At 45.1% G+C, this 23,300-nt stretch overlaps 1 protein-coding gene across 1 annotated transcript in view; it reads right to left on the minus strand.

The window, feature by feature from the left end:
- The window catches only part of DNAAF9 (dynein axonemal assembly factor 9), a 97,789-nt gene that overhangs the window by 39,824 nt on the left and 34,665 nt on the right, over positions 1 to 23,300 (minus strand). Inside the window, exons 10-21 of the mRNA XM_087935678.1 lie at positions 21,318 to 21,453; positions 19,897 to 19,978; positions 18,587 to 18,623; positions 16,334 to 16,421; positions 13,895 to 13,971; positions 12,313 to 12,357; positions 11,163 to 11,208; positions 9,229 to 9,340; positions 7,529 to 7,599; positions 5,617 to 5,667; positions 1,898 to 1,985; positions 646 to 749 (exon numbers count right to left, since the gene is read on the minus strand). Coding sequence (XP_087791804.1) covers positions 646 to 749; positions 1,898 to 1,985; positions 5,617 to 5,667; positions 7,529 to 7,599; positions 9,229 to 9,340; positions 11,163 to 11,208; positions 12,313 to 12,357; positions 13,895 to 13,971; positions 16,334 to 16,421; positions 18,587 to 18,623; positions 19,897 to 19,978; positions 21,318 to 21,453 — 937 coding nt within the window. The remainder of the gene's footprint in view (positions 1 to 645; positions 750 to 1,897; positions 1,986 to 5,616; positions 5,668 to 7,528; positions 7,600 to 9,228; positions 9,341 to 11,162; positions 11,209 to 12,312; positions 12,358 to 13,894; positions 13,972 to 16,333; positions 16,422 to 18,586; positions 18,624 to 19,896; positions 19,979 to 21,317; positions 21,454 to 23,300) is intronic.

Genomic DNA, 23,300 nt, shown 5'->3' on the forward strand with positions numbered 1-23,300 from the left:
GTGTGAGAGAGAGAGAAAGAGTGAGAGAGAGAAAGAGTGAGAGAGAGAAAGAGAAAGGGAGGGAGACAGAGAGAGAGAGAAAGGGGGAGAGAGAGAGAAAGGGAAAGAGAAAGAAAGAAAGAAAAGGGGAGAGAGAAAGAAAGGGGAGAGAGAGGAAGGGAGAGAGAGAGAAAAAAGGAGGGAGAGAAAGAGAAAGGGAGAGAGAGAGAGAGAGAAAGAGAGAGAGAGAGAGAGAAAGGGAGGGGAGAGAGAGAGAGAAAGGGGGAGAGAAGAAAGGAGAGAGAGAGAAAAGAAAAAGGAGGGAGAGAAAGAGAAAGGGAGAGAGAGAAAGAGAAGAGAGAGAGAGAGAGAAAGAGAAAGGGAGGGAGAGAGAAAGAGAGAGAAAGGGGGAGAGAGAGAGACAGAGAAAGGGAAAGAGAAAGAAAGAAAAAGGGAGAGAGAAAGAAAGGGAGAGAGAGAGAAAAAAGAAAGGAGGGAGAGAAAGGGAGAGAGAGAGAGAGAGAGGCCAAAAATCACCCAGCTGGCTTTCTTGCCTAAGGCAGGGCTAGAACTCCCAGGCTCCTGGTTTCTAGCCCGGTGCTCTAACCATTAGACTGCACTATCTCTCCTTTCATATTTCTTACGGGAAGGCCGGCATGCACTTACCCCGTCATAGAACTGGATGGACACCATGTGTGCCTTGGAGATGGTTACGCTGCCATAATGGGGGTGACAGAACAAAAGGCCCTCGGAAAAGAAAGTAAGCTTTCCTGCGAAGAGAAATAAACCAAGTTATGAGATCTTTGGTTTAAAGGGATTTATACCCGCAATTACCAAGGCCTCCTGGCAGGAAACCTCCAGCGTCAAGCCAATATTAAGACCACAGATATTAAAACTATGCCAAAGACACTTCAAAGACTGTAATTACAATCTGCAATTAAAACGCTGTATAACCAAGTAGTTCCAGGCATAATTGCCCATGTAGTAGATACCATCTTCTTAGATTCAAACATTGGCTGTGAAATAAAGAAACTTTAGAACATAGAAGAAGGTTGGCGCCATTTGTTGCAGGCACACGAGCCCCAGGCCAACTTACCTCACTGTGCATGCGCACGCCTCCCAGCTGATTTTAGGCCCTTTTTCGGCCTCCCAGAGGCTTGAGGGAAGCCTCTGCAGCCTTTGGAGGCCGAAAAACAAGCCTGTTTTGTCACTTCCTGTATTTCCAGAAATACCAGAAGTGACGAAACGGGCTGATTTTTCGGCCTCCAAAGGCTGCAGAGGCTTCCCTCAAGCCTCTGGGAGGCTGAAAAAGGCCTGAAAATCAGCTGGGAGGCGCGTGCATGCGCAGTGCAGGTTAAGGGAGCAGCGGGGGTGGGTGGGAGAGGGGATCATATGCGCATACGCAGGAGGCATTGGGAAGCTGCGCATGCATTGCCTTCTGGGTGCTGGCATGTGAGCGTTGCACACACAAGCGTGCACACAATTTTCAGCAGAGGAGCCCAAAAGGTTACCCACCACTGACATATACCATTCCAGACAAGTGGCTGTCCAAACTCCCCTTAATTGATCTTATATTTTATTTATTGTTCACCCAGAGTTTCTCAATGGGCAGGATACAACTTTAACGTTCAAGTACTGGGATTGAAGAGCTGACCAGCAGCGAAGCTGATGCAATATAAGGCTGATGCAATGAAGATGAATAAATGAAAATAAAATAACTGGTGTTGCTAGGGAGATGGCGACAAGGCTAGGCAGAATAGTAATCATGGAAGAGACTCCACGTGACGACAAAGGTGTGTGTACTGTAGCTTCCAGCTGCAACATCTGGCTTGGAAAAGTGGATCACAGAAAGGCCCAATCCAAAGGAGAAAATGTTGCCTTTGAATTGTGGTACTGTAGAAGTTTTTGGATTGCTTACCTTCCTCCGGCCTACAGAGTGAATTGCTAGCGACAATATACGCTCCAGTGCCTCCGGCCAGGAGGATTCCCAGGAAAGATTCTTCTTTCTAACCGAGGAGAACAAGAAAAAAAGAGGGTTGTTTTTTTTTGAAGCATATATGAAAGTCATTTGTTTTATCATGAAGGGCCAATAAACACAGATGCTGCAGGAGAAGAAGGGGCAGAATCTAGGGCGGAGCTAAAAGAAGCACCAGCCTAGAATCTCTACGTAGCTGCAAGTCCTTGAATTCCCTTATCTATCTCCTCTCAGAGGCAAAGTGTTCATGAGTAACAATAAATCCGTTTAATTGGACCTTCAGAGGTGGAGTTGGTCTTTTGGGGCTCACCGGTGCCTCTTCAACCCTACAGAGGTGATGGTCAAAATAATGTGGGGATTGGCATCTCCAGAGGAGAGCGTAACATCCTGGAATTGGTTTCCTAAAGCTCAAGGTGTCCTCTATGGGAGAAAAGCCAGCAAAGCTGGAAGGCAGAGTTAAGCACGTCATCGGCTTTGAGTTGATACATTCCCAAAAGCCAGTCCAAATCCACACTCACCCCCAAATTCTATTGGCCCTTATCTGGAGCCAGTTTAGTGTTGAACTTTAGATGGCTGGATTCTTATGTGATTTAGGACCACAGCTGACCCCCAAATTCCCATCGCTAAGCAAGAGCTTTGTTGAGTTTTGCCTCCATTTTACGACCTTTCTTGCCACAGCTGATAAGCGAATCATTGGAGTTGTTAACACAGCAACAGGGTTGGTAAGTGAATCTGGCTTCGCCCATTGATTTTGCTTGTTGGAAGGTTGCAAAAGGGGACACCAAAACCGTCATAAATATGAGCCACTTGCCAAGCGTTGGACTCTTGATCATGTGACCATGGGGGATGCTGCAACCCGCTGCGTGAAAAATGGCCCTAAGTCACATTTTCCAGTGCCGTCGTAACTCTGAACGTTCCCTAAATGAATGGTTGCAAGTCAAGGACTACTGGTAGAGAGAGCGTTGAATAAATCTGCGCGGCAACTGAAGAGATGCTCCTGATCCGTTGTCGTCTTGCTTAGTGGGCAGCTCGACAAAGAAGCTAACGGAGAGAGGAGGGTTGTGACTAGAGTGTATGGGAAGCGGGGAGAAGTAATCGACGCGAGCCGTTTGTAGCCTGAGAAAATCTCACAGGCCCCAGGTCAGAAGATGAGGACTTTCAAAAGGGGCAGACTCTTTCCCAAAAATTAAACGCTTAACCTGGATTGGTAGACAGTGGACACACTGGGCAGCCCGGGGGCCAGGGAAGGAAAAGGGAGTTTCACTAGACAGGTAGTCCTCAACTTACGACCCCAACATTTCCATTGTTCAGCGAGACATTTGTTAAATGAGTTGTGCTCCATTTTACGACCTTTCTGGCCACTGTTGTTAAGTGAATCACGCTGGTTTGTTAACTGTTGACTTTGCTTGTCGTAAGGCCTCAAAATCCCATGGCCTCGGGACACACAGCCACGGCCATAAGTACGAACCAGTGGCCAAACGTCTAGATTTGAATCCCGTGGTCATGGGGATGCTTGAAAGGTCGCCACTATGGAGGAACGGTCTTTTTTTTTTTTCAGCCGTTGTAGCTTTATGGATCTGTCCGTGAAGTTTTACTCTTGGTAGTAAAAATGTCCCAGGAGTCTCTTCTGCTGTGCGTGCAATGGGACAGTTGACCCTGGCAGTTGGGGGTTCTCAGGGCTTTGGAAATAGTGCAGAGTCTACGTTTAGTTGACAAGGGTTTTCAATGGGGAGCTTTAAACTCACTGTGGGACTTTGGCCAAGGATGCTGCTGTCCGTGGTGCTGACCTCTATCTGTATCAAGGGGCAGAGATGCAGGTAGAATAGAATAGAATAAGAACAGAATAAGAACAGAAGAATAGAATAGAATAAGAACAGAATAGAGTAAGAATAGAATAGAATAATAGAATAGAATAGAATAGAATAGAATAAGAATAGAATAAGAACAGAATAGAATAAGAACAGAATAGAATAGAATAGAAAAATAGAATAGAATAAGAATAGAATAGAATTAGAATAGAATAAGAACAGAATAGAATAAGAACAGAATAAGAATAAGAATAAGAACAGAATAGAGTAAGAATAGAATAGAATAATAGAATAGAATAGAATAGAATAGAATAGAATAACAACAGAATAGAATAAGAACAGAATAGAATAAGAACAGAATAGAATAAGAACAGAATAGAATAGAAAAATAGAATAAGAATAGAATAGAATTAAAATAGAATAAGAACAGAATAGAATAAGAACAGAAGAGAATAGAATAGAATAAAAATAGAATAGAATAAGAATAGAATAAGAACAGAATAGAATAAAAATAAGAATAGAATAGAATAAGAATAGAATAGAAATAGAATAGAAATAGATTAGAATAGAATAGAATACAATAGAATAGAATAGAATAGAATAGAATAGCAGAGTTGGAAGGGACCCTGGAGGTCTTCTAGTCCAGGCCCCTGCTTAGGCAGGAAACCCTACACCACTTCAGACAAAGGATTATCCAACATCTTTTTAAAAACGTCTAATGTTGGAGCTTCCACAACTTCTGGAGGCCAGTTGTTCCACTGATTAATTGTTCTAACTGTCAGGAAATTTCTTGTTCGTTCTAAGTTGCTTCTCTCCTTGATTAGTTTCCGTCCATTGCTTCTTATTTAGCTTTCAGGTGCTTTGGAGAATAGCTTGACCCCTTCTTCTTTGGGGCAGCCCCTGAGATCATGTCTCCCCTGGTCCTTCTTTTCATCAGACTAGCCAGGCCCAGTTCCTGCACCCGTTCTTTCGATGTTTTATCCTCCAGTCTCCTAACCATCTCTGTTGCTCTTCTCTGCACTCTTTCCAGAGTCTCAACATCTTTTTTTACATTCTGGCAACCAAAACTGAAAGCAGTTTTCCAAATTTGCTTCTACCAAGGCCTTATAAAGCGGCATTAACACTTCAAACGACCTCGATTCTATCCCTCTGTTAATGCAGTCTAGGAATGTGTTAGGTTGTTTGGCTGGCTCCTATTTAAATGTCTACGGTCATAGTCTTGAACTTATGACTGTAACTGAGCCTGTGCCGGTTGTTAAGTGGATCACGAGGGGTGATGGGACAACATTGGACAACATTCCTTGCAGATGTCATTAAACGAATCCACAGTTGTTAAACGGACCTCGTTGTCAGCAGTGGGCGATTTTGGCGGAAATTGGAAGTCGATACTGGTTTGCCGCAAAACCATTGTAAATGGTACTCATGTGACCGCAGGAGGCCGCAAATGGTCATAAATGCAGGCCGGTGGCCACACACCCACAATGCAGTGTCAAAACTTTGAATCTGGGTCGTAAGTATGGTTTTCAAGGGGGGTGGTCCTGTCATAATTTCAAATGGCCCCTAAGTGGTAAGACAAGTCAACCTATAGTCCAATTTTTCACACCTTGGAACTTTAAAATGTGTGGACTTCAACTCCCAGAATCCCCCAGCCGACCATGCTGGCTGGAAAATTCTGGGAGTTTGGAAGTCCACCGCTCTTCAAAGTTGCCCCAGGTGGAAAAACAGTAGATTAACATAAGGAGCAAAACTAACCAGCTTACAAGATCGAATGCTGGCTAGGGGCGCAGTTCGCAATCCTCAAATCATGCAGGGCCCAGCTAGGAAGAGAAAAACGCCAAGTTTTGTAAGACAAACCTTCAGGATTTGCTGCGCTCGTTCGGACAGTTTCACTTCGTTCTCTTCCACCTAGAGTCGAAACCAACAAAGAGCTTCAAATTCTGGCTTTGGGACTGAAAATCCTGCATTTTTTTCAATTCTGGTTCTTCTATTCTCCATACTCAGGGGTGGGATTCAAATTTGATAACAACCGGTTCTGTGGGCGTGGCTAGACAGGCGTGGTCGTTTGACTGGGTGGGTGTGGCTAGATGGGCGTGGTCATGTGACTGGGTGGGAGTGGCTCCCCACTTTTGGGGCCTTCTGGGCCTCAGAGACACCCAGCACCTCCCGCGCTCCGTTTCTCGGCCTCCTGAGCCTCAGGGAAACCTCCTGGGCGAAGCAGTAAGACAGTGAAGGGAATCAACAGCTGATCATTGGAACAGCTGATCGTCGGGAGGCGGGGGAAAGAAATACCTTAAGGAGTGACTGGGTGGAGAAGGACGCAGTCAGCTATGTCAGGCATGCGTGCAATGTTGCCGATGCGCGATAAGGACTGACTGGGCGGGGCATGATTTGTCGGTTCTCCGAACTGTGCCAGAATCGTCACAACCGGTTCTATAGAACCAGTCTGAACCGGTAGAATCCTACCCCTGTCCCTACTTCCTTTCTGCAACCTTACAACTTCACCTCCCCGCAATGCTGTTTAGAAGAAAGCGATAAAGACGGGAAGGGCCTGAAATACTTCAGCAGGAAAGTAGAAATGCAACATATTAATAATAAAATGAGGTTGTGCTTGATCCCTCGAGCCTCAGTGCGGGATGAGTGCCTGCTCCTTGGTTATGAGGAATGTCTGAAGGTGGTTTCTGTCTTTTTTTTTTTTCTGGTTGCTGTAAAGTTTTACCCTTTTTTGTTCCTTGTTTTAAAAATTGCTCTGAATACCGTTAGCCGCTCAGAGTCACGGATCTGAGATAGGCAACCATTAAAAAAAAACCCTACTAAATAAATAACAATCCCAAGTATTAATGTGCAGACCCGGCCTTATTGCCTGGACTGTCAAGAGTTTGATGAGACTTTCTTTTTTTTTCATTAAAAAATCCCCCTGGAATAACAGATATTTTAATAAAAACGTGGGACGAATTTCCTCAGCCATGAAAAAGGGGCGAAAGGTTTTCCAAACCTCGCAAAAACGATCTAGGGGTAAAACCTACAAAGATGGCTGTTTTTCCTCCCCGATGTTATAGGGGAGATCTGGCGCTTTCCCCAATCAGTGTAAACAGAAAGTGAACCAGTTTGGGGTAGCAGTTAAAGGCACCAGGCTAGAAACCAGGAGACGGTGAGTTCTAGTCTCGCCTTAGACATGAAAGCCGGCTGGGGTGACCTTGGGCCAATCACCAGGTGGTGGTGAGTTCTAGTCCTGCCCTATGCACAAAAGCAGCTGTCTAATCTTGGGCCAGTCTCTCTCCCTCAGCCCCAGGAAGGAGACAATGGCAAACCCTTTTAAAATCCCAGCACCAAAAAAGCAGGCCTTGCTCGAGGCACCCAAATCCCTACATAAAATAAACTTAAACTACGATTGTGCATTTCCTTTGTCTAAAGCGCACTTCTAAACCAACGAGGCCCCTTTGTTTTGTACAGCCCAAACTCTCCAGCTGGGTTGCCTGTAAGCCACATCAGCACTTCCTCTGGTTCTTGGCTCTTATCTAACCCGAAGTCCCTGGAAAAATATATATATATCAAAGGAACACACTCCCAAGAGAGAATTCACCCTCTTTTGTTTTCAAACGACCTGCAAACCGTCACAAAAGAACGATATTTTTTTCTTCCCCTCCTTGCTTTCCGTCGGCTTAGAAAAACAGCTTTGTAATCTTGTTTTCTGTATTCATTTTTTGCAAAGGAAGAAGTGGGGAAGGAAAATGTCCAAGGCTTTTGCAGGAATCGAAGGTCCGCTTACCAGCCAAGATGCCGATCGCGGGATCGCTGCCGTGAGGACGAGGTAACTGGTTTCCGTGCTGATGCTGCCATCTGCAGTAAAAGGAAAGGAGAGACACTGAGTTGCTGGATCCTCTCGGAAAGCAATTCTGAAAGGAGAAGTTACTGTGGGGCCCTAGCTACTCTCCGAGCTTGGTTGCGCAGACGTTTCGTTAACCAACTAAGTAACACCATCAGTACTACGGCAGAAGGGGGTGGGGTTTGCAAAGGCAGAGGAGGAGGAGGAGGAGGAAAAAAAAAAGATTGTGGGGTCCTTGGAGCTCTCTGAACCTGGTTGTTCTCTTGCAGACATTTCATTACCCAACTAGGTAACATCGTCAGTGCTAGATGGGAATGGGGTTTACGAGGAGGAGGACTGTGTGGGGTCCTTGGTGTTCTCTGAGCTTGGTGGTTTTCTTGGAGACATTTCATTGACCAGCTAGGTAACATCGTCAATGCTAAAAGGTAGTGTGGGTTGTTCTTGTTTATATACAGATCACTTAACAGATAATCGAAGTGGGAAGGGACCTTATAGGTCATCTAGTCCAACCCCCACCCCCCGCTCAATCAGGAGACCCTACACCATTTCTGACAGATAACAGTCCAGTCTCTTCTTGAAAGCCTCCAGGGATGAAGCTCCTTCTGAAGGCAACTTCTGTTCCATGGGTAGACTGTTCTCATTGTCAGAAAGTTTCTCCTTATTTCCAAGTTAAATCTCTCCTTGTTCAGTTTCCATCCATCATTCCTTGTCTGGCCTTTGGGTGCTTTGGAGAATAGCTTGACCCCCTTCCTCCTCTCTGGGGCAGCCCCTCAAATACTGGAAGGCTGCTCTCCTGTCTCCCTCTCTTCACTAGACCAGCCAGGCCCAGTTTCTGTAACCGTTCATCGTATGTTTTAGCCTCCAGTCCCCTTCTCTGTCATCACTGGTGGGAGTGGTCTTAGTGGTTCTTTGATTAAGGCATTGTTTACCCCTTTGGTTGCTGGACTAGTATTAATCCTGGTGTTAATCTCTACTTACATGGGTGTCAGTTGCAACTGGGAAATGGTGAGCATCCTAGACCAAGCTAAGTCCCCAAATGCTAGAGAATTCCTCGAAGCGTGGCACAAGACAAACCTGCCATCAACGGGCACACGGAGGTAAATGACATCTACACACCCTTCAAAAAGTTTGAATGCAGGGTCATGAGTTTGAATGCAGGGTCATAAGATTTTTTGTGGAATTTAATGGCTGAGAGTAATGGGGTATTTACATTTTTAAATTGTATAGATTATTATTGTATAGTCTGTTGTGTTTTAATTTTTTTTTTCTTTCAATGGTGTTGTCCAGTTTTACTTGTGGAAGAGCACCTCATTTCGTTGCACCCGCTTTGCCATGAGTGTAATGACAAATAAATTCTTATGTCTTATGTCTTTAAAGAGACAATCCAAAAGCTAGGAGACGCCAGCACCTTTCCGGCCAGCAATCCACACCCACCTATGCAGAGATTAACATCAACAGTATCGACCCAGACCAGCGAACAGCAAACAACAGGTAAGGTAAGAGGAAGGTAAGGGAAGCGAAGGGAAAAGCCAAGTAACAAGGTAAAGTTAAAAAAAAGAACCCAAACAAAACTAAAGAATTGCTTAGGTGAGTTAAATGGCAGTGGGGCTTCCTCCCCGGAGGTTTCTTTCTCCGTACAGAACCTTTTTCCTTGACGAGAATCTGCGACGTCAGGAAGGACTCCGAGAAGACCACGGACCCCAGGCAGCCTCTTCCGGCAAGCAGGTCGGGGATGTCGTACACAGCCATGGTCACCTGCCGCAAAGCAGGAGGAAAGGATTGTAGGGGTCAGTAAGTGGGGTCGAACCAATCAAGGTCCAGAAGGCCGGGCAGCGCCCTCTCAACGGCTCTGCGTTGGCGGGGGGTGACCGTGAAATGGTTTAAATTCTACGGCTACCTTACCGTTTCCCGAAATGGGAATGGCATCCCCTTGGTAATCCCTAAATTAGAGGGAGCAGAGTCTCATATCTTTCCTTTGACATTTTGGGCAGCAATCTTTTGGATAGTGCTCCGTGATACCAAAGGAAGACGCCGGGTCAAGCTCCGTTGGGCAGTTTTTGCCCTTCTATTTGAACCGTTACAAGAAGAAGAAAAATTCTTAGTGGACAAGTTAGTTTGTCTTATTCTGGGGTTTATCGGGTAGTTATCCCTTTGGATGGTGAAGCAATCCTGTCGTTGACTTGAGGGAACTTCCTGAGAGTCCCCTTGGTAGGTTTTGCCTAAACCCTATCCTCGGGCAGAATCGGTCTGTGCATCCTTGCTAGGTGGCCTCTTTTTCCGCAGCGCTGACAGTTTGCTGATCCAGTTCTGCAGAGGGACGATGGAGTCTGTCATCTGCACCTCTAGAACTGTCCGGTTTGGTTCTGCAACCCAACAAGGACAGAGACTCCAGAGAGGAATTAAGACTGCAGAAAAAACAATGGCTACCCACCTGCCTTCAATCGAGGACCTGTATATAATGCAGGAGTCAAAAAGGGGGCTGTGAAAATATTTACAGACCCCTCACATCCCGGACATAAAACTGTTTCAACTCCCACCCTCAGAACGACGCTATAGAGCCCTGCACTCCAGAACAACTAGACACAAGGGGAGTTTTTTCCCAAAGGCCATCACTCTGCTAAACAAATAATTCCCCCAACACTCTTCAACTATTACAAAGTCTGCACTACTATCACTATTAATCTTTTCTCATTGCTCCTTATCACTCATCCCCTCCCATTTGTGATTGTAGGACTGTAACTTTGTCGCTTTTATCCTTACGATTTATATGGACTGTATCCTAGTATGATTTGATGGCTTATTGTACCCTATGACACTCATTAAGTGTTGTACGTGATGATTCTTGACTCTTGACGAATATATCTTTTATTTTATGTTCACTGAGAGCATTTGCACCAAGACAAATTCCTTATGTGCCCAATCACACTTGGCCAATAAAGTATTCTATGCTATGCTATGCTATGCTAGGCTAGGCTAGGCTATTCTATTCTATTCTATTCTATGAGTGAAAAACAGTCCTAAGTCACTTTTTTCAGTGCCGTTGTAACTTCGAACAGTCATTAAACAAACAGTGGTTAGAATGTAATATTGCAGGCTGATTCTGCCCACTGCTGGCAGTTTGATCCTGACCTGCTCCAGGTTGACTCAGCCTTCCGTCCTTCCGAGGTCGGTTAAATGAGAACCCAGATTGTTGGGGGGGGCAAGAGGCTGACTCCGTAAACTGCTTTAGAGAGGACTGTGAAACAGTATGAAGCGGTATATAAGTCTAAGTGCTATCGCTAACAAATGCCTCTACCTTTCCCCAAAATGAAAACATAAGAAACACAGGAAAATCTCTGTTGATTTTAGACAGAGGTTCTGTTTGACTTAACGATGACTGTTTGAACCGCAAATTTACCTTGCTAAGTTGTTCAGTGAGTTTTGCCCCATTCTATGACCTTCCCTGCCACTGTTGCTAAGTGAATCGCCGCAGGGGTCAAATTAGCCACACGGCTGCCAAGGGAATCTGGCTTTTCCCACGGTGCCCTCAGCTTGCTCAAAGGTAAAGTAATTCTGCAGCACGCAGAAAAATACTCACCGTTTTAACCAAGTACCGGCTGTCCTTGTTATCCACTGGAATAATTCTGTGGGGAGGAAAAAAAATAAGACTTTAGGATGGTTTCGTTGGAGCGCCAGGTGGATGGCGTGGCATGCCTCAAACCTTCAATTCCGATAGCATCCGTCGGATAGGAATAAAGAAAATACAGCTTTTAGCGTTGTAAAGTAGTTTTTCTTTTTTTTTTCCAAATTTCCTTACAGAGAACGAATTCTTAAATCACCCCAAAAGTCTTGGGTTTATCTAAGACATGACAGTGAGCGGTTAATAGGGTGGCTGCCGACTCATCAAATATTTCTATGGTCTTTTTTCGAGTTGCCAACCGAAAGGGAGGAGGGGAAAGGGGTTTTGAAAGAGCAGTGTGGCAGCTTGGAAATCGAAAGTGCATTCCATAAATAGTTTTTCAAAGATAATAACTAGGTGACTGAAGTTCCTGCCGTGCAAAATTCTAACTGGAGAATCTGATGGATGACTCTGGGCTATGGAGGTGTCCCATTGGAGAATATGAATTAGGATACACCCTGGGGTGGGGGGGAAAACCAGGGTCAAGGGTGACAATGGATGATGAGCCTCAGAGGTGGCTACACCCAGGCAGTGCCGGACATGTTAACTCCCAATAAATCCTTTATGAAGTTTTGGAAGTTTGGCTCAAGACTCCTGATTTAATTGGGGGTCACCACCGGAATCCAGACACAAAGTCCATGGGGAAGCTAGATTCACTTAACAACCATGTTCCTAAAGTTTGGAGATGGTCATTTCTAGTCCTGCCTTGGGCATGAAAGCCACCTTGGTGATTTTGGCCAATCACCCGGAGACGGTGATTTCTAGTCCCAACGTAGGCACCAAAACCAGCTAGGTGACTTTGGGCCAGTCACCAGGAGACAGTAAGTTCTAGTCCCGCCTTAGGTACGAAAGTTATGCCAGTTCCTCTTCCTCAGCCAAACCCACCTCGCGGAGTTGTTGCCATGGGGGAAAAAAGGAGGCAGGAGTCTCAGGTAAGTTTACAGATATTAAAAACGGTGGGAATCAAAATCTAACGATCGTAACATCAAGAAACACAACCGCAGGCCATCCCACCAGTCAGCTTCCAAGCCAAAGGCGCTTGTCTACTCGAGAGCAGGAAAGGGCTCACCTCCCATGGTTGTTCACAGCTTGAATCCAGAAATCTATCTTGGTGCTGTACGAAAGAGGAAGAATTTTTATTTTATTTTATTTTTACAAAAAAGAGGGGAGATAAATGAAATGCTGAAGTTAAACAGATTCTCCGGTTACGCTAAACGTCCTGTTCTACGGGCCAATCTGAGGAACATCAAGGAGCCCTTGACTTACGACCACGATTGACCCCAAAGTAGAAGTTGCTAAGTGAAGCTGAGCTTGTTCCGCGAGTTCTGCCATCTTTCTTGCCACAATTTTTAAGCCGATCCCTGCAGTTGTTTAGGTTAGTCCCGCTTTCGTTAAGCGAATCGGGCTTCCCGAAATGACTGTGCTCGTCGGGAGGTTGCAGAAGGGGATAATGTGACCCTGGGACCCTGCAACTGTCATAAGTACATGCCAGTTGCCAAGCGTTTCAACTTGGATCACATCATCCTAGGGATGCTGCCAAGGTTGTAAGTGTGAAAATCGATCCCAAGTCGCTGTTTTCCGTGTTGTTTGTGACGTCAAATGGCCACTAAACCAACAGTTGTAAGGGGAGGACTACTTGGAGTGGCGAGAACGTATCTGTGGGCATGTGCATAATGTTGTACGAATGAACGCAATTCACAGCCATGGGGAATAAAAGAGGTTTTGCCGGGAACTAAGATTGTGTTTTCCGCTTTCAAAGGAAGCCGGGGTCAGAACACAGGAAAGTGCTTCTAAGTCAGAGGTCTCCAAACGTGGCCCCTTTAAGACTTGTGGAGCTATGCTGGCTGGAGAACTCTGGGAGTTGAAGTCCACAAGTCTTAAAGGGGCCACGTTGGGGGACCCCTGTGCTAAGTCTTCGAAGACTCCAACAACGAAGGGAGAGTCGTTCCACGTTTTCAAAAACCAGCCCCGACTCGTTATACAATCCCAGTTTGTACAAAAATGCTTACAACAAAGAAACAGAGAAAGAGAGAGACAGAGAGAAAGAGAGAGAGAGAGAGAGAGAGAGACAGAGAGACAGAGACAGAGAGAGACAGAGAGAGACAGACAGACAGAGACAGAGAGACATAGAGAAAGAGAGAGAGAGAGACAGAGAGAGAGAGAGAGACAGAGACCAAGACAGAGAGAGAGAGACAGAGAGACAGAGAGAGACAAAGAGAGAGAGAGACAGAGAGAAACAGAGAGAGAGACAGAGACCGAGACAGAGGCAGAGACAGAGACATAGAGAGAGACAGAGAGACAGAGACAGAGACAGAAAGAGAGAGAGAGACAGAAAGAGAGAGACAGAGAGAGAGAAAAAGAGAGACAGAGAGAAAGAGAGAGAGACAGAGAGAAAGAGAGAGACAGAAAGAGAGACAGAGAGAGAGAGAGAGAGACAGAGAGAAAGAGAGACAGACAGAGAGAAAGAGAGAGACAGAAAGAGAGAGAGACAGAGAGAAAGAGAGAGAGACAGAGAGAAAGAGAGACAGACAGAGAGAAAGAGAGAGACAGAAAGACAGAGAAAGAGAGAGAGAGAGAGAGCAGACAGACAGACAGACAGACAGAGACGGAGAGACAGAGAGAGAGAGAGAGAGAGAGAGAGAGAGACGTACCGTAGTGGAGTTTTAAAGCATGACAGTTGAAAGGCCTCAAGCCTATTGAAAAACACTTTCTCTGCTACTTCTTTTGCCTGTCAACAGAAAAGATGAGGGAGAAAAAAAATCAAATATGATATATTCCTTAAAAATAATGAAGAATAAATAATGGTAGTCCTTGACTTACCTTCATTTAGCAACTGTTCAAAGTTACAACGGCACTGGGCAAAAGGGATGTATGGCCGTTTTCCACACCTTTAAGACCGTTAAAGACTGAATCCCCACATTCAGATGATCCAAATTCAGCCGTTTGGCAACCGACTCACATTTGTGACGGTTGCAGTGTCCTGGGGTCATGTGATTCCCTTTGGGGAAGCCTGATCCGCTTAACGACCGCATGACTGACTTAAGAACTGCAAGGATTTACTTCATTGTGGCGGGAAAGGTCGCAAAACGGGACAAAAGACTCACTGAACGACTGTCCTGGCTTAGCAGTGGAAATCTGGGGCTCTGTTGGGGTCGTAAGTCCAGGACTCCCTGTCCATAGGGGTGGGATTCAGCCGGTTTGGCACAGTTCGGGCGAACAGGATGTTAAATTTACATCCGGTTCGCCCGAACTGGTAGTTGAACCGACTGGCTGGTCAACTCATAAAATGTACCCCACCCGGCCCCTCCCAGGGGTCTCCTTGTGGCCCGTTCTGCATGCACGGAAGGGCAGGGTCTACGCGGAGGCTCTGGGAAAGGTGAAAAACGGCTCCCTGGAAAGTTCCGGAAGTCTGGAAATGGGCCTGTTTCCAGCTTCTGGGGGGCCTCCAGAGCAGAGGTGGTCTTCAGCTGGTTCGGCTAATCCCGCCTCCAACTGGCTCCGCCAACCCCCATCTCTTCTCTGCCTCCCATCGAGTCTCAGCTGATCGGCTGGGTCTCCTTTGGTTGCCCTGCCCAGGAGAACAGAGCTGGAAAGCAGGTTAGTGGGGAGGGGGAAGGAAGGGGGATTTTGCAGTATATCCTTCCCCTGCCACATTGCCCACCAAGCCACACCCCCACAGAATGCCACGCCCACCAGGCCATGCACACAACTGATTGGTTGGGTCTCCTTTGGTTGCCCTGCCCAGGAGAACGGAGCTGGAAAGCAGGTTAGTGGGGTGGGGGAGGGAAGGGGGATTTTGCAGTATATCCTTCCCGTCACGCCCACCAAGGCACGCCCACCAAGCCACACCATGCCCACAGAACCAGTAGTAAAAAATTTTGAATCCCGCCCTCTCCTCTCCTCTCCTTCCTTCCTTCCTTCCTTCCTTCCTTCCTTCCTTCCTTCCTTCCTTCCTTCCCTTCTCTCCCCTTTCCTTCTCTTCCTTCTCTTCCCTTTCCTTCCTTCCTTCCTTCCTTCCTTCCTTCCTTCCTTCCTTCTCCTTCTCCTCCAGAGGTGGTATTCAGCTGGTTTGGACCACTTTTTCCCAGAACTGGTCTTCCAGTAGCAGAAATTTGGAGTGGCTCAGAGAACCGGCCAATCCCACCTCTGACTGTCCCCGCTAACCCCCATCTCTTCTCTGCCTCCCATCGAGTCTCAGCTGATCGGCTGGGTCTCCTTTGGTTGCCCTGCACAGGAGAACGGAGCTGGAAAGCAGGTCAGTGGGGAGGGGAGGGAAGGGGGATTTTGCAGTATATCCTTCCCCTGCCACGCCCACCAAGCCACACAACGCTCACCAAGCCACACCCACAGAACCGGTCGTAAAAATTTTTGAATCCCACCGCTGCTCCAGAGCCCAGGGGAGTCCCTGTTCGTCCTCCCTGAGGCCCGAGGGAAGCCTCCGGATTCTGGGGAAGGCAAAAAACGGCCAATCCAGAAATCCCAGCAGGCCACGCTCACCATGGCCACGCCCACCCAGAATAGGCCAATGTGTGGCCATGGTTAGCCACGTAATGTAAGGCCGAATGAGGAATAATCAAGTTAGCTCTAGAAGTAATTATAATTTCTTATACCCAAGCAGACTGGGGGAATGAATGAGGTTGTGTAATTCAATTAGTCCTCGATTTACAACATTTCGGACCAGGATTTCTTTCATGAAGCTAGAAACGGTCGTTAAGCGAATCAGGCCTGATTTTCCCATCTTTTTTTTTTTTTTGCCACGACTGTTCAAGTGAATTAGAGCTGTCACTAAGTGCATCCTGCAGTTGTTAAGTGAATCTATATGCTTTGCCAGAAGGTCAACAAAAGGGGAGAGTGCAACGGTCATAACTACGAGCCAATTGCCGAGCACCTGAATTTTGAATCCCGTGACCATGGGGATGGCGAAATGGTGGGGGTGGTTGTGTGTGGAAAACAGTCCTAACTTAAGTCACCTTTTTTTTGCAGGGCCGTTGTAACTTCAAAGGGTCGCTACAGCGAATGGCTGTAAGTTGAGGACCCCTTGCACTGCACGCTAACCGCAAGGGCCGCGTTGTGGGAAGGGAAGCGCCTACCTTTGTAACTTGCGACGTTTTTGAGAAGGTGTCGATGCCAGCCAGGACGGCCTCCACCACAGCAAAATAGATCTGAGATAAGAGTTTCCTTGGAAAGGGGGAAAAAAAGAAAAGAAAAGAAAAGAAAAAAAGCAAGATGAATGATGAAGATTAATTAAGATTTTGAACTCCACACAATCCAAAATTCCTTTACAGAACAGAGTCACACAGCGATCGCTTTTTTTTTTTAAAAAAAAGAAAAGACCCTTGAAGGAAGGACAAATAATCGGTGTTGTTGATGGATTTCAAGATTAGAAAGGCAAAGTTTGCAGAAAGAAGGAACTTGAGGTAACTTTAGAGAGGCAAAATAAAGTTACAATATAAATAGAATTATAACGGACGTCACACAGTCTGGAAGCCTTTTCTTCCCTTCCCTGTTTCCTTTCTTTTCCTTCCCTTTCTTCCCTTTCTCCTTTCTTTCCCTTCCCCTTCCCCCTTTCTTCCCTTCCCTATTTCCTTTCTTTTCCTTTCCTTTCCCTATCCTTCCCTTCCCCTTTCTCCTTTCTTTCCCTTTCCCCTTCCCCTTTTCTTCCCTTCCCTGTTTCCTTTCTTCTCCTTTCCTTTCTTCCCTTTCTCCTTTCTGTCCCTTCCCCTTCCCCCTTTTCTTCCTTTCCTTCCCTTCCCTATTTCCTTTCTTTTCCTTTCCTTTCCCTATCCTTCCTTTCCCCTTTCTCCTTTCTTTCCCTCTCCCCTTCCCCCTTTTCTTCCCTTCCCTTCCCTATTTCCTTTCTTCTCCTTTCCTTTCCCTATCCTTCCCTTCCCCTTTCTCCTTTCTTTCCCTTCCCCCTTCCCTTCCCTTCCCTTCCCTGTTTCCTTTCTTTTCCTTTCCTTTCCCTTTCTCTTTCTCCTTTCTTTCCCTTTCCCCTTCCCCTTTTCTTCCCTTCCCTTCCCTATTTCTTTCCTTTCCTTTCCCTATCCTTTCCTTCCCCTTTCTCCTTTCTTTCCCTTCCCCTTCCCTTCCCTTCCCTGTTCCCTTTCTTTTCCTTTCCTTTCCCTTTCTCTTTCTCCTTTCTTTCCCTTTCCCCTTCCCCCTTTTCTTCCCTTCCCTATTTCCTTTCTTCTCCTTTCCTTTCCCTATCCTTCCCTTCCCCTTTCTCCTTTCTTTCCCTTCCCCCTTCCCTTCCCTTCCCTGTTCCCTTTCTTTTCCTTTCCTTTCCCTTTCTCTTTCTCCTTTCTTTCCCTTTCCCCTTCCCCCTTTTCTTCCCTTCCCTTCCCTATTTCCTTTCTTCTCCTTTCCTTTCCCTATCCTTCCCTTCCCCTTTCTCCTTTCTTTCCTTCCCCTTCCCTTCCCTTCCGTTCCTTTCTTTTCCTTTCCTTTCCCTTTCTCTTTCTCCTTTCTTTCCCTTTCCCCTTCCCCCTTTTCTTCCCTTCCCTTCCCTATTTCCTTTCTTCTCCTTTCCTTTCCCTATCCTTCCCTTCCCCTTCCCCTTTCTCCTTTCTTTCCCTTCCCCCTTTTCTTCCCTTCCCTTCCCTTTCCCTTCCCTTCTTCCTTTCCTTCCCTTTCTTTTCCTTTCTCCTTTCTTTCCCTCTCCCCTTCCCCCTTTTTTCCCTTCCCTTCCCTATTTCCTTTCTTCTCCTTTCCTTTCCCTATCCTTCCCTTTTCTCTTTCTCCTTTCTTTCCCTTTCCCCTTCCCCCTTTTCTTCCCTTCCCTTCCCTATTTCCTTTCTTTTCCTTTCCTTTCCCTATCCTTCCTTTCCCCTTCCCTTTCTCCTTTCTTTCCCTTCCCCTTCCCCCTTTTCTTCCCTTCCTTCCCTTTCTCTTCCCTTCTTCCTTTCCTTCCCTTTCTTTTCCTTTCTCCTTTCTTTCCCTTCCCCCTTCCCCCTTGTTCCTATTTCTATCTTCTTTCTTACTCACTGTTCTTTACGTTCCTCGTTTCTTTTCTAACATTTGTCATTCTTTGATCTCGTTAAAAATTCTTCAGTCAAAGCTATATTTAAAAAAAAGGCCCTGAACACAAACTAAATCTTGGTAACTAGGTGCCATGAGTAAAAAAGAAAAAGAAAAAGTGAAGAAATTGACACAAATCAACAAGCTACGTTGGAAGAACCCTGATTTTAGATGTAAATCAAAGTCCCTTGAGTGAGAAAAAAAAAAAAGCATTCAAACTGCAATTGTGTACGGTGCACAACCACAACTGGCATGCAATACGGGTTGTTCTGCTCAGCCAAGAGATGCGTAGAGGGGATCATAAGGGGATATTTTAAAAAACTTACACTTCTTCCGTTTTCTTCTCCAATCCATCGCCATTCCCTTTTTACACAAATAAGAGAAACACAGTTATTTCTCGCTCTCTCTGCTGTGGCAAAACAAATCCTCTACCCTTCAATTGTTATTTTGCATGATTATCTCACTATATAAAAGCGAAATGCCCCTCACGCATCATCACAAAATCTCCAGAACCATAAAGGCCACAAACTTGAAATTTGGCATCTATGTTCCTCTTGGCTTCTAGGTGCTCACTAAGAAAGGATTTTTCCAAATGACCATCAGAGTATTTAGAGTATTTCCAATATTATTATTATTATTAACACGCTCTGATGCTAAGGAGTCCTACTCCCCCTCTCCACCTGAAAAGAAATCACTTCCAAAGGCAAAACCCAAGCAGAGGAGTTTCGGTTTTAGTTTCAGAGCACCAAGCAGCTTTAGGACAGAACAGTTGAGCTAAGCCACGCCCGGGCTCCTTGCTGTCTCCTTCTTGCTCACACAGCAAATATTCTTTCAGTTTCCAAACAGCCCTCAACTCTCTCACACACTGACAGGACGCTATCCAGATGAATACCCATGGATGCTGGTAGCCAGAGGCAGAATTCCCCCCCACCCCTATTATTTTCCTCCGCAAAAACTAAGCCCGATCAGAATAGTTTCGTAGTACAGCATGGGGATCCAGCTAGTTTTAGATATAATCGTTGAAATGCACTGAAATTTTCCCGATGCACTTTTAGCATTTTGAACTTAGGATATAAGGTGAGTCCTTGACTTACTTCATTTAGCGACCATTCAGAATTACAGCAGCACTGGAAAAAATGACTTACGGCTGCTTTTCACGCTTACGACTGTGGCAGCATCCCAGGGTCATGTGATCCCCCTTTCTGCGACCTTCTGACAAGCCAAGCCAATGGGAGAGCCAGATTCACTTAATGACTGTGTTAGTAACTGAACAACGGTGGGGATTCACTTAACGGCAGTGGCAAGAAAGGTCGTAAAATGGGACAAAGCTCACGTAACGAATGTCTCGCTGAGCAACATCAACACTGGGCTCAATTGAGGTTGTAAGTCAAGGACTACCTTTTAGCATTTTGCACTTAGGATATATAGCACTACAAGGAGAGGTTTATTAGCTGCTTCTAGAGGCATCTGGGAGGAAGTGGGGTCCAAAACATCAAGAAGGAACTGCTGTCATCTTTCCTGGTTTGCAGTTTGCCCAATAGTGCCGTGACAAGGTAAGCATTTTTAAGGGCTGCCTAGTATGGCGATGCTCAGGAATCAGCCAGGTGAGACATCTTGGTTTAGTGGCTGGACTTACCAAGGTAAGGAGTGTGAGTGGCACCGAAGAAGTAGGTCCTGGAACAAGCCAAGGGCCCCTTGGGAGAGACACACTGCACCACCTATTGTTGGTAAACACAGAATGGACTGGTCATTTAGGGCCTTCACATCAATCCATCTATCCATCATCCATCTAATCTTATCTATCATCTAGCTAATCTATTTTATCCATCTTATCTATCATCCTGTCTCTTTCTCCATCATCCCTCTAATCTGTCATCTATCTATATCATCTTACTTTATCTATCTATCATCTATATCATTTATCTTATTCTATATCTATTTATCTTACAGTATCTGTCATCTATTTATCTATCATCCATCTAATCTATCATATATCAATCATCTATATCAATTATCTATTTATCTATTATCCATCTAATCATATCTATCATCTAGCTAATCTATCTTATCTATTTATCTATTATCCATCTAATCTATCATCTATCTATCAATCATCTATATCAACTATCTATTTATCGATCATCCATCTAATCTTATCTATCATCTAACTAATGTAATTATCTATCATCCATCTATCATCTATCTTATTTTATCTATCATCTAATCTGTCATCCATCTATTATCTATCTTATCTATTATCTCTTTTCTATCTATCTATCTATCTATCTACCTATCTATCTCATTTTCTCTCCATCATCCCTCTAATCTATCATCTATCTAATCTATATCATCTCTTATTTTATCTATCTATCTATCTATCTATCTATCTATCTATCTATCTATCATCTACATCATTTATCTTATTCTATCTATCATCTATCTACAGTATCTATCATCTATTTATCTATCATCCATCTAATCTATTATCTATCAATCATCTATATCAACTATCTATTTATCTATCAACCATCTAATCTTACCTATCAGCTAGCTAATCTATCTTATCTATTTATCTATCATCCATTATCTATCTTATTTCTTATCTCCTATCTATCTATCTATCTATCTATCTCTCTATGAAAATAAATATCATCTATCTATATATATTTTAGTCTACTCTCTTTTTCTTTATCTATCTATATCTATCATCTCTCTCATATCTATCTATCTATCTATCTATCTATCTATCTATCTATCTATCTATCTATCTATCTATCTATCTATCTATCTATCTATCTATCTATCTATCTATCTATCTATCTATCTAATCTTCCACATTTATTATTTTTACAAAGAACACAAGGCAGCAAACGGATCTAACACATTTTCCTGCTCCTATTTTCTCCACACCAGAATGACGCCAGTCATTGCCAATGACTTGGCAGCCTGGAGGTGAGTGAACCTCAACTCCCAGAATCCCCCAGGCCACAAAAGGCACAATGCCTTGACCACAGGGCTCTACCGGCAGCTTCTGAAAATCCCAGGTGGGAGGCTTACCATGTGCTTGGCGATGCCGCCAGCCAGGCCCGTGTTGCGAAGCAGGTGCCCTTCCGAGGGGAAGCTGAAATTGCCCGAATTCAGGTTTTCTCTGGATGAGTGAGTGCCAAAGAGCACAAACGGTTGCCTGCTGGGGCTGATTGCACAACAAAGAGCAAATGACACACTTTCCGTTCTATCGGAAGTCAAAGCGCTAAGAAACGGGTCACGTTCAAAACAGGTAAAGAAAAAGCGATTTAAAAGAGCAGCATCGCAGCAGAATAGAATAGAATAGAATAGAATAGAGAATAGAATAGAATAGAATAGAATAGAATAGAATAGAATAGAATAGAATAGAATAGAATAGAATTCTTTATTGGCCAAGTGTGGTTGGACACACAAGGAATTTGTCTTGGTGCAAATGCTCTCAGTGTCCATAGAAGAAAAGATTACATTTGTCAAGAGTCAAGAATCATCAGGTCCAATACTTAGTAATAGTCGTAGGGTACAATAAGCCATCAAATCATACTAGGAAACAGTCAATATAAATCATAAGAATACAAGCGACAAAGTTACAGTCATACAGTCACAAGTGGGAAGGGATGGGTGGTAAGGAGAGATGAGAAGATTAACAGTAATAGTAGTTCAGACTTTTGTAAATAGTTGGACAGCGTTGAGGGACTTTGTAAATAGTTGGACTGCGTTGTGTAACAGAGCGATGGCATTTGGGGGAAAACTCTCCTTGTGTCTAGTTGTTCTGGTGTGCAGGGCTCTATAGCGTCATTTTGAGGGTAGGAGTTGAAATAGTTCGTGTCCAGGATGTGAGGGGCCTGTAGATATTTTCACAGCCCTCTTTTGGACTCCTGCAGTATATACAGGTCCTCCATTGAAGGCAGGTGGGTAGTAATTGTTCTTTCTGCAGTCCTAATTCCTCTCTGGAGTCTGTGTCTGTCCTGTTGGGTTGCAGAACCAAACCAAGCAGTTCTAGAGGTGCAGATGACAGACTCAATCATTCCTCTGTAGAACTGGATCAGCAGCTCCTTGGGCAGTTTGAGCTTCCTGAGTTGGCGCAGAAAGAACCTTCTTTGTTGGGCTTTTTTGACGACGTTTCTGATGTTAGGAGAAATTGGGAGGAGCTGGATATGAACACCTTTTTCCAAGTGGCAATTTTTTAAATTAAAAGTCCCATATTTTCTTGGGTTGCTGCAGTTGTGATATTCAGCCGGTTCGCACCGGTTCACATGAACCGGTAGCAAGGATTTGGTGTAGGTAGTTACCGGTAGTAACTTCTGGCTGGCCACGCCCCCAACCTGGTCTCCCCTTTCCTCCCCGCCCAGTCAGTCCTTATCGCGCATGTGCAACATTGTGGGCATGCCCAATATCACTGACTGCGTTCTCCCCCGCCCAGTCACTCCTTAAGGTATTTTTTTCCCCTCCCAACAATCAGCTGTTCCTAAGATCAGCTGTGCCGGGGTTCCTATCACTGTCTTATTGCTTTACAAGGAGAAAAGAAAAAAGAAGAAAAAAAAAAAAAAAAAAAGAAAGAAAGAAAAAAGAAAAAAAAATGAAGGAAGGAAGGAAGGAAGGAAGGAAGGAAGGAAGGAGGAGGAAGGAAGGAGGAGGAAGGAAGGAGAGGATGATCAGCTGTGCTGGGAACCCCCTCACTGTCTTACTGCTTCACCCAGAAGGAAGGAAGGAAGGAAGGAAGGAAGGAAGGAAGGAAGGAAGGAAGGAGGAGAGAGGGAGGAAGGAAGGAGGAGGAAGGAAGGAAGGAAGGAAGGAAGGAAGGAAGGAAGGAGAGGATGATCAGCTGTGCGGAACCCCTCACTGTCTTACTGCTTCACCCAGGAGGAAGGAAGGAAGGAAGGAGGAGGAGGAAGGAAGGAAGGAAGGAAGGAAGGAAGGAAGGAAGGGGAAGGAGAGGATGATCAGCTGTGCCGGGATCCCCCTCACTGTCTTACTGCTTCACCCAGGAGGAAGGAAGGAAAGAGGAAGGAGGAAGGG

Source organism: Pseudonaja textilis, chromosome 6, assembly GCF_049901715.1.
Source record: "Pseudonaja textilis isolate UNSWEBS1 chromosome 6, rPseTex1.2, whole genome shotgun sequence".
NCBI classification, from domain to species: domain Eukaryota; kingdom Metazoa; phylum Chordata; class Lepidosauria; order Squamata; family Elapidae; genus Pseudonaja; species Pseudonaja textilis.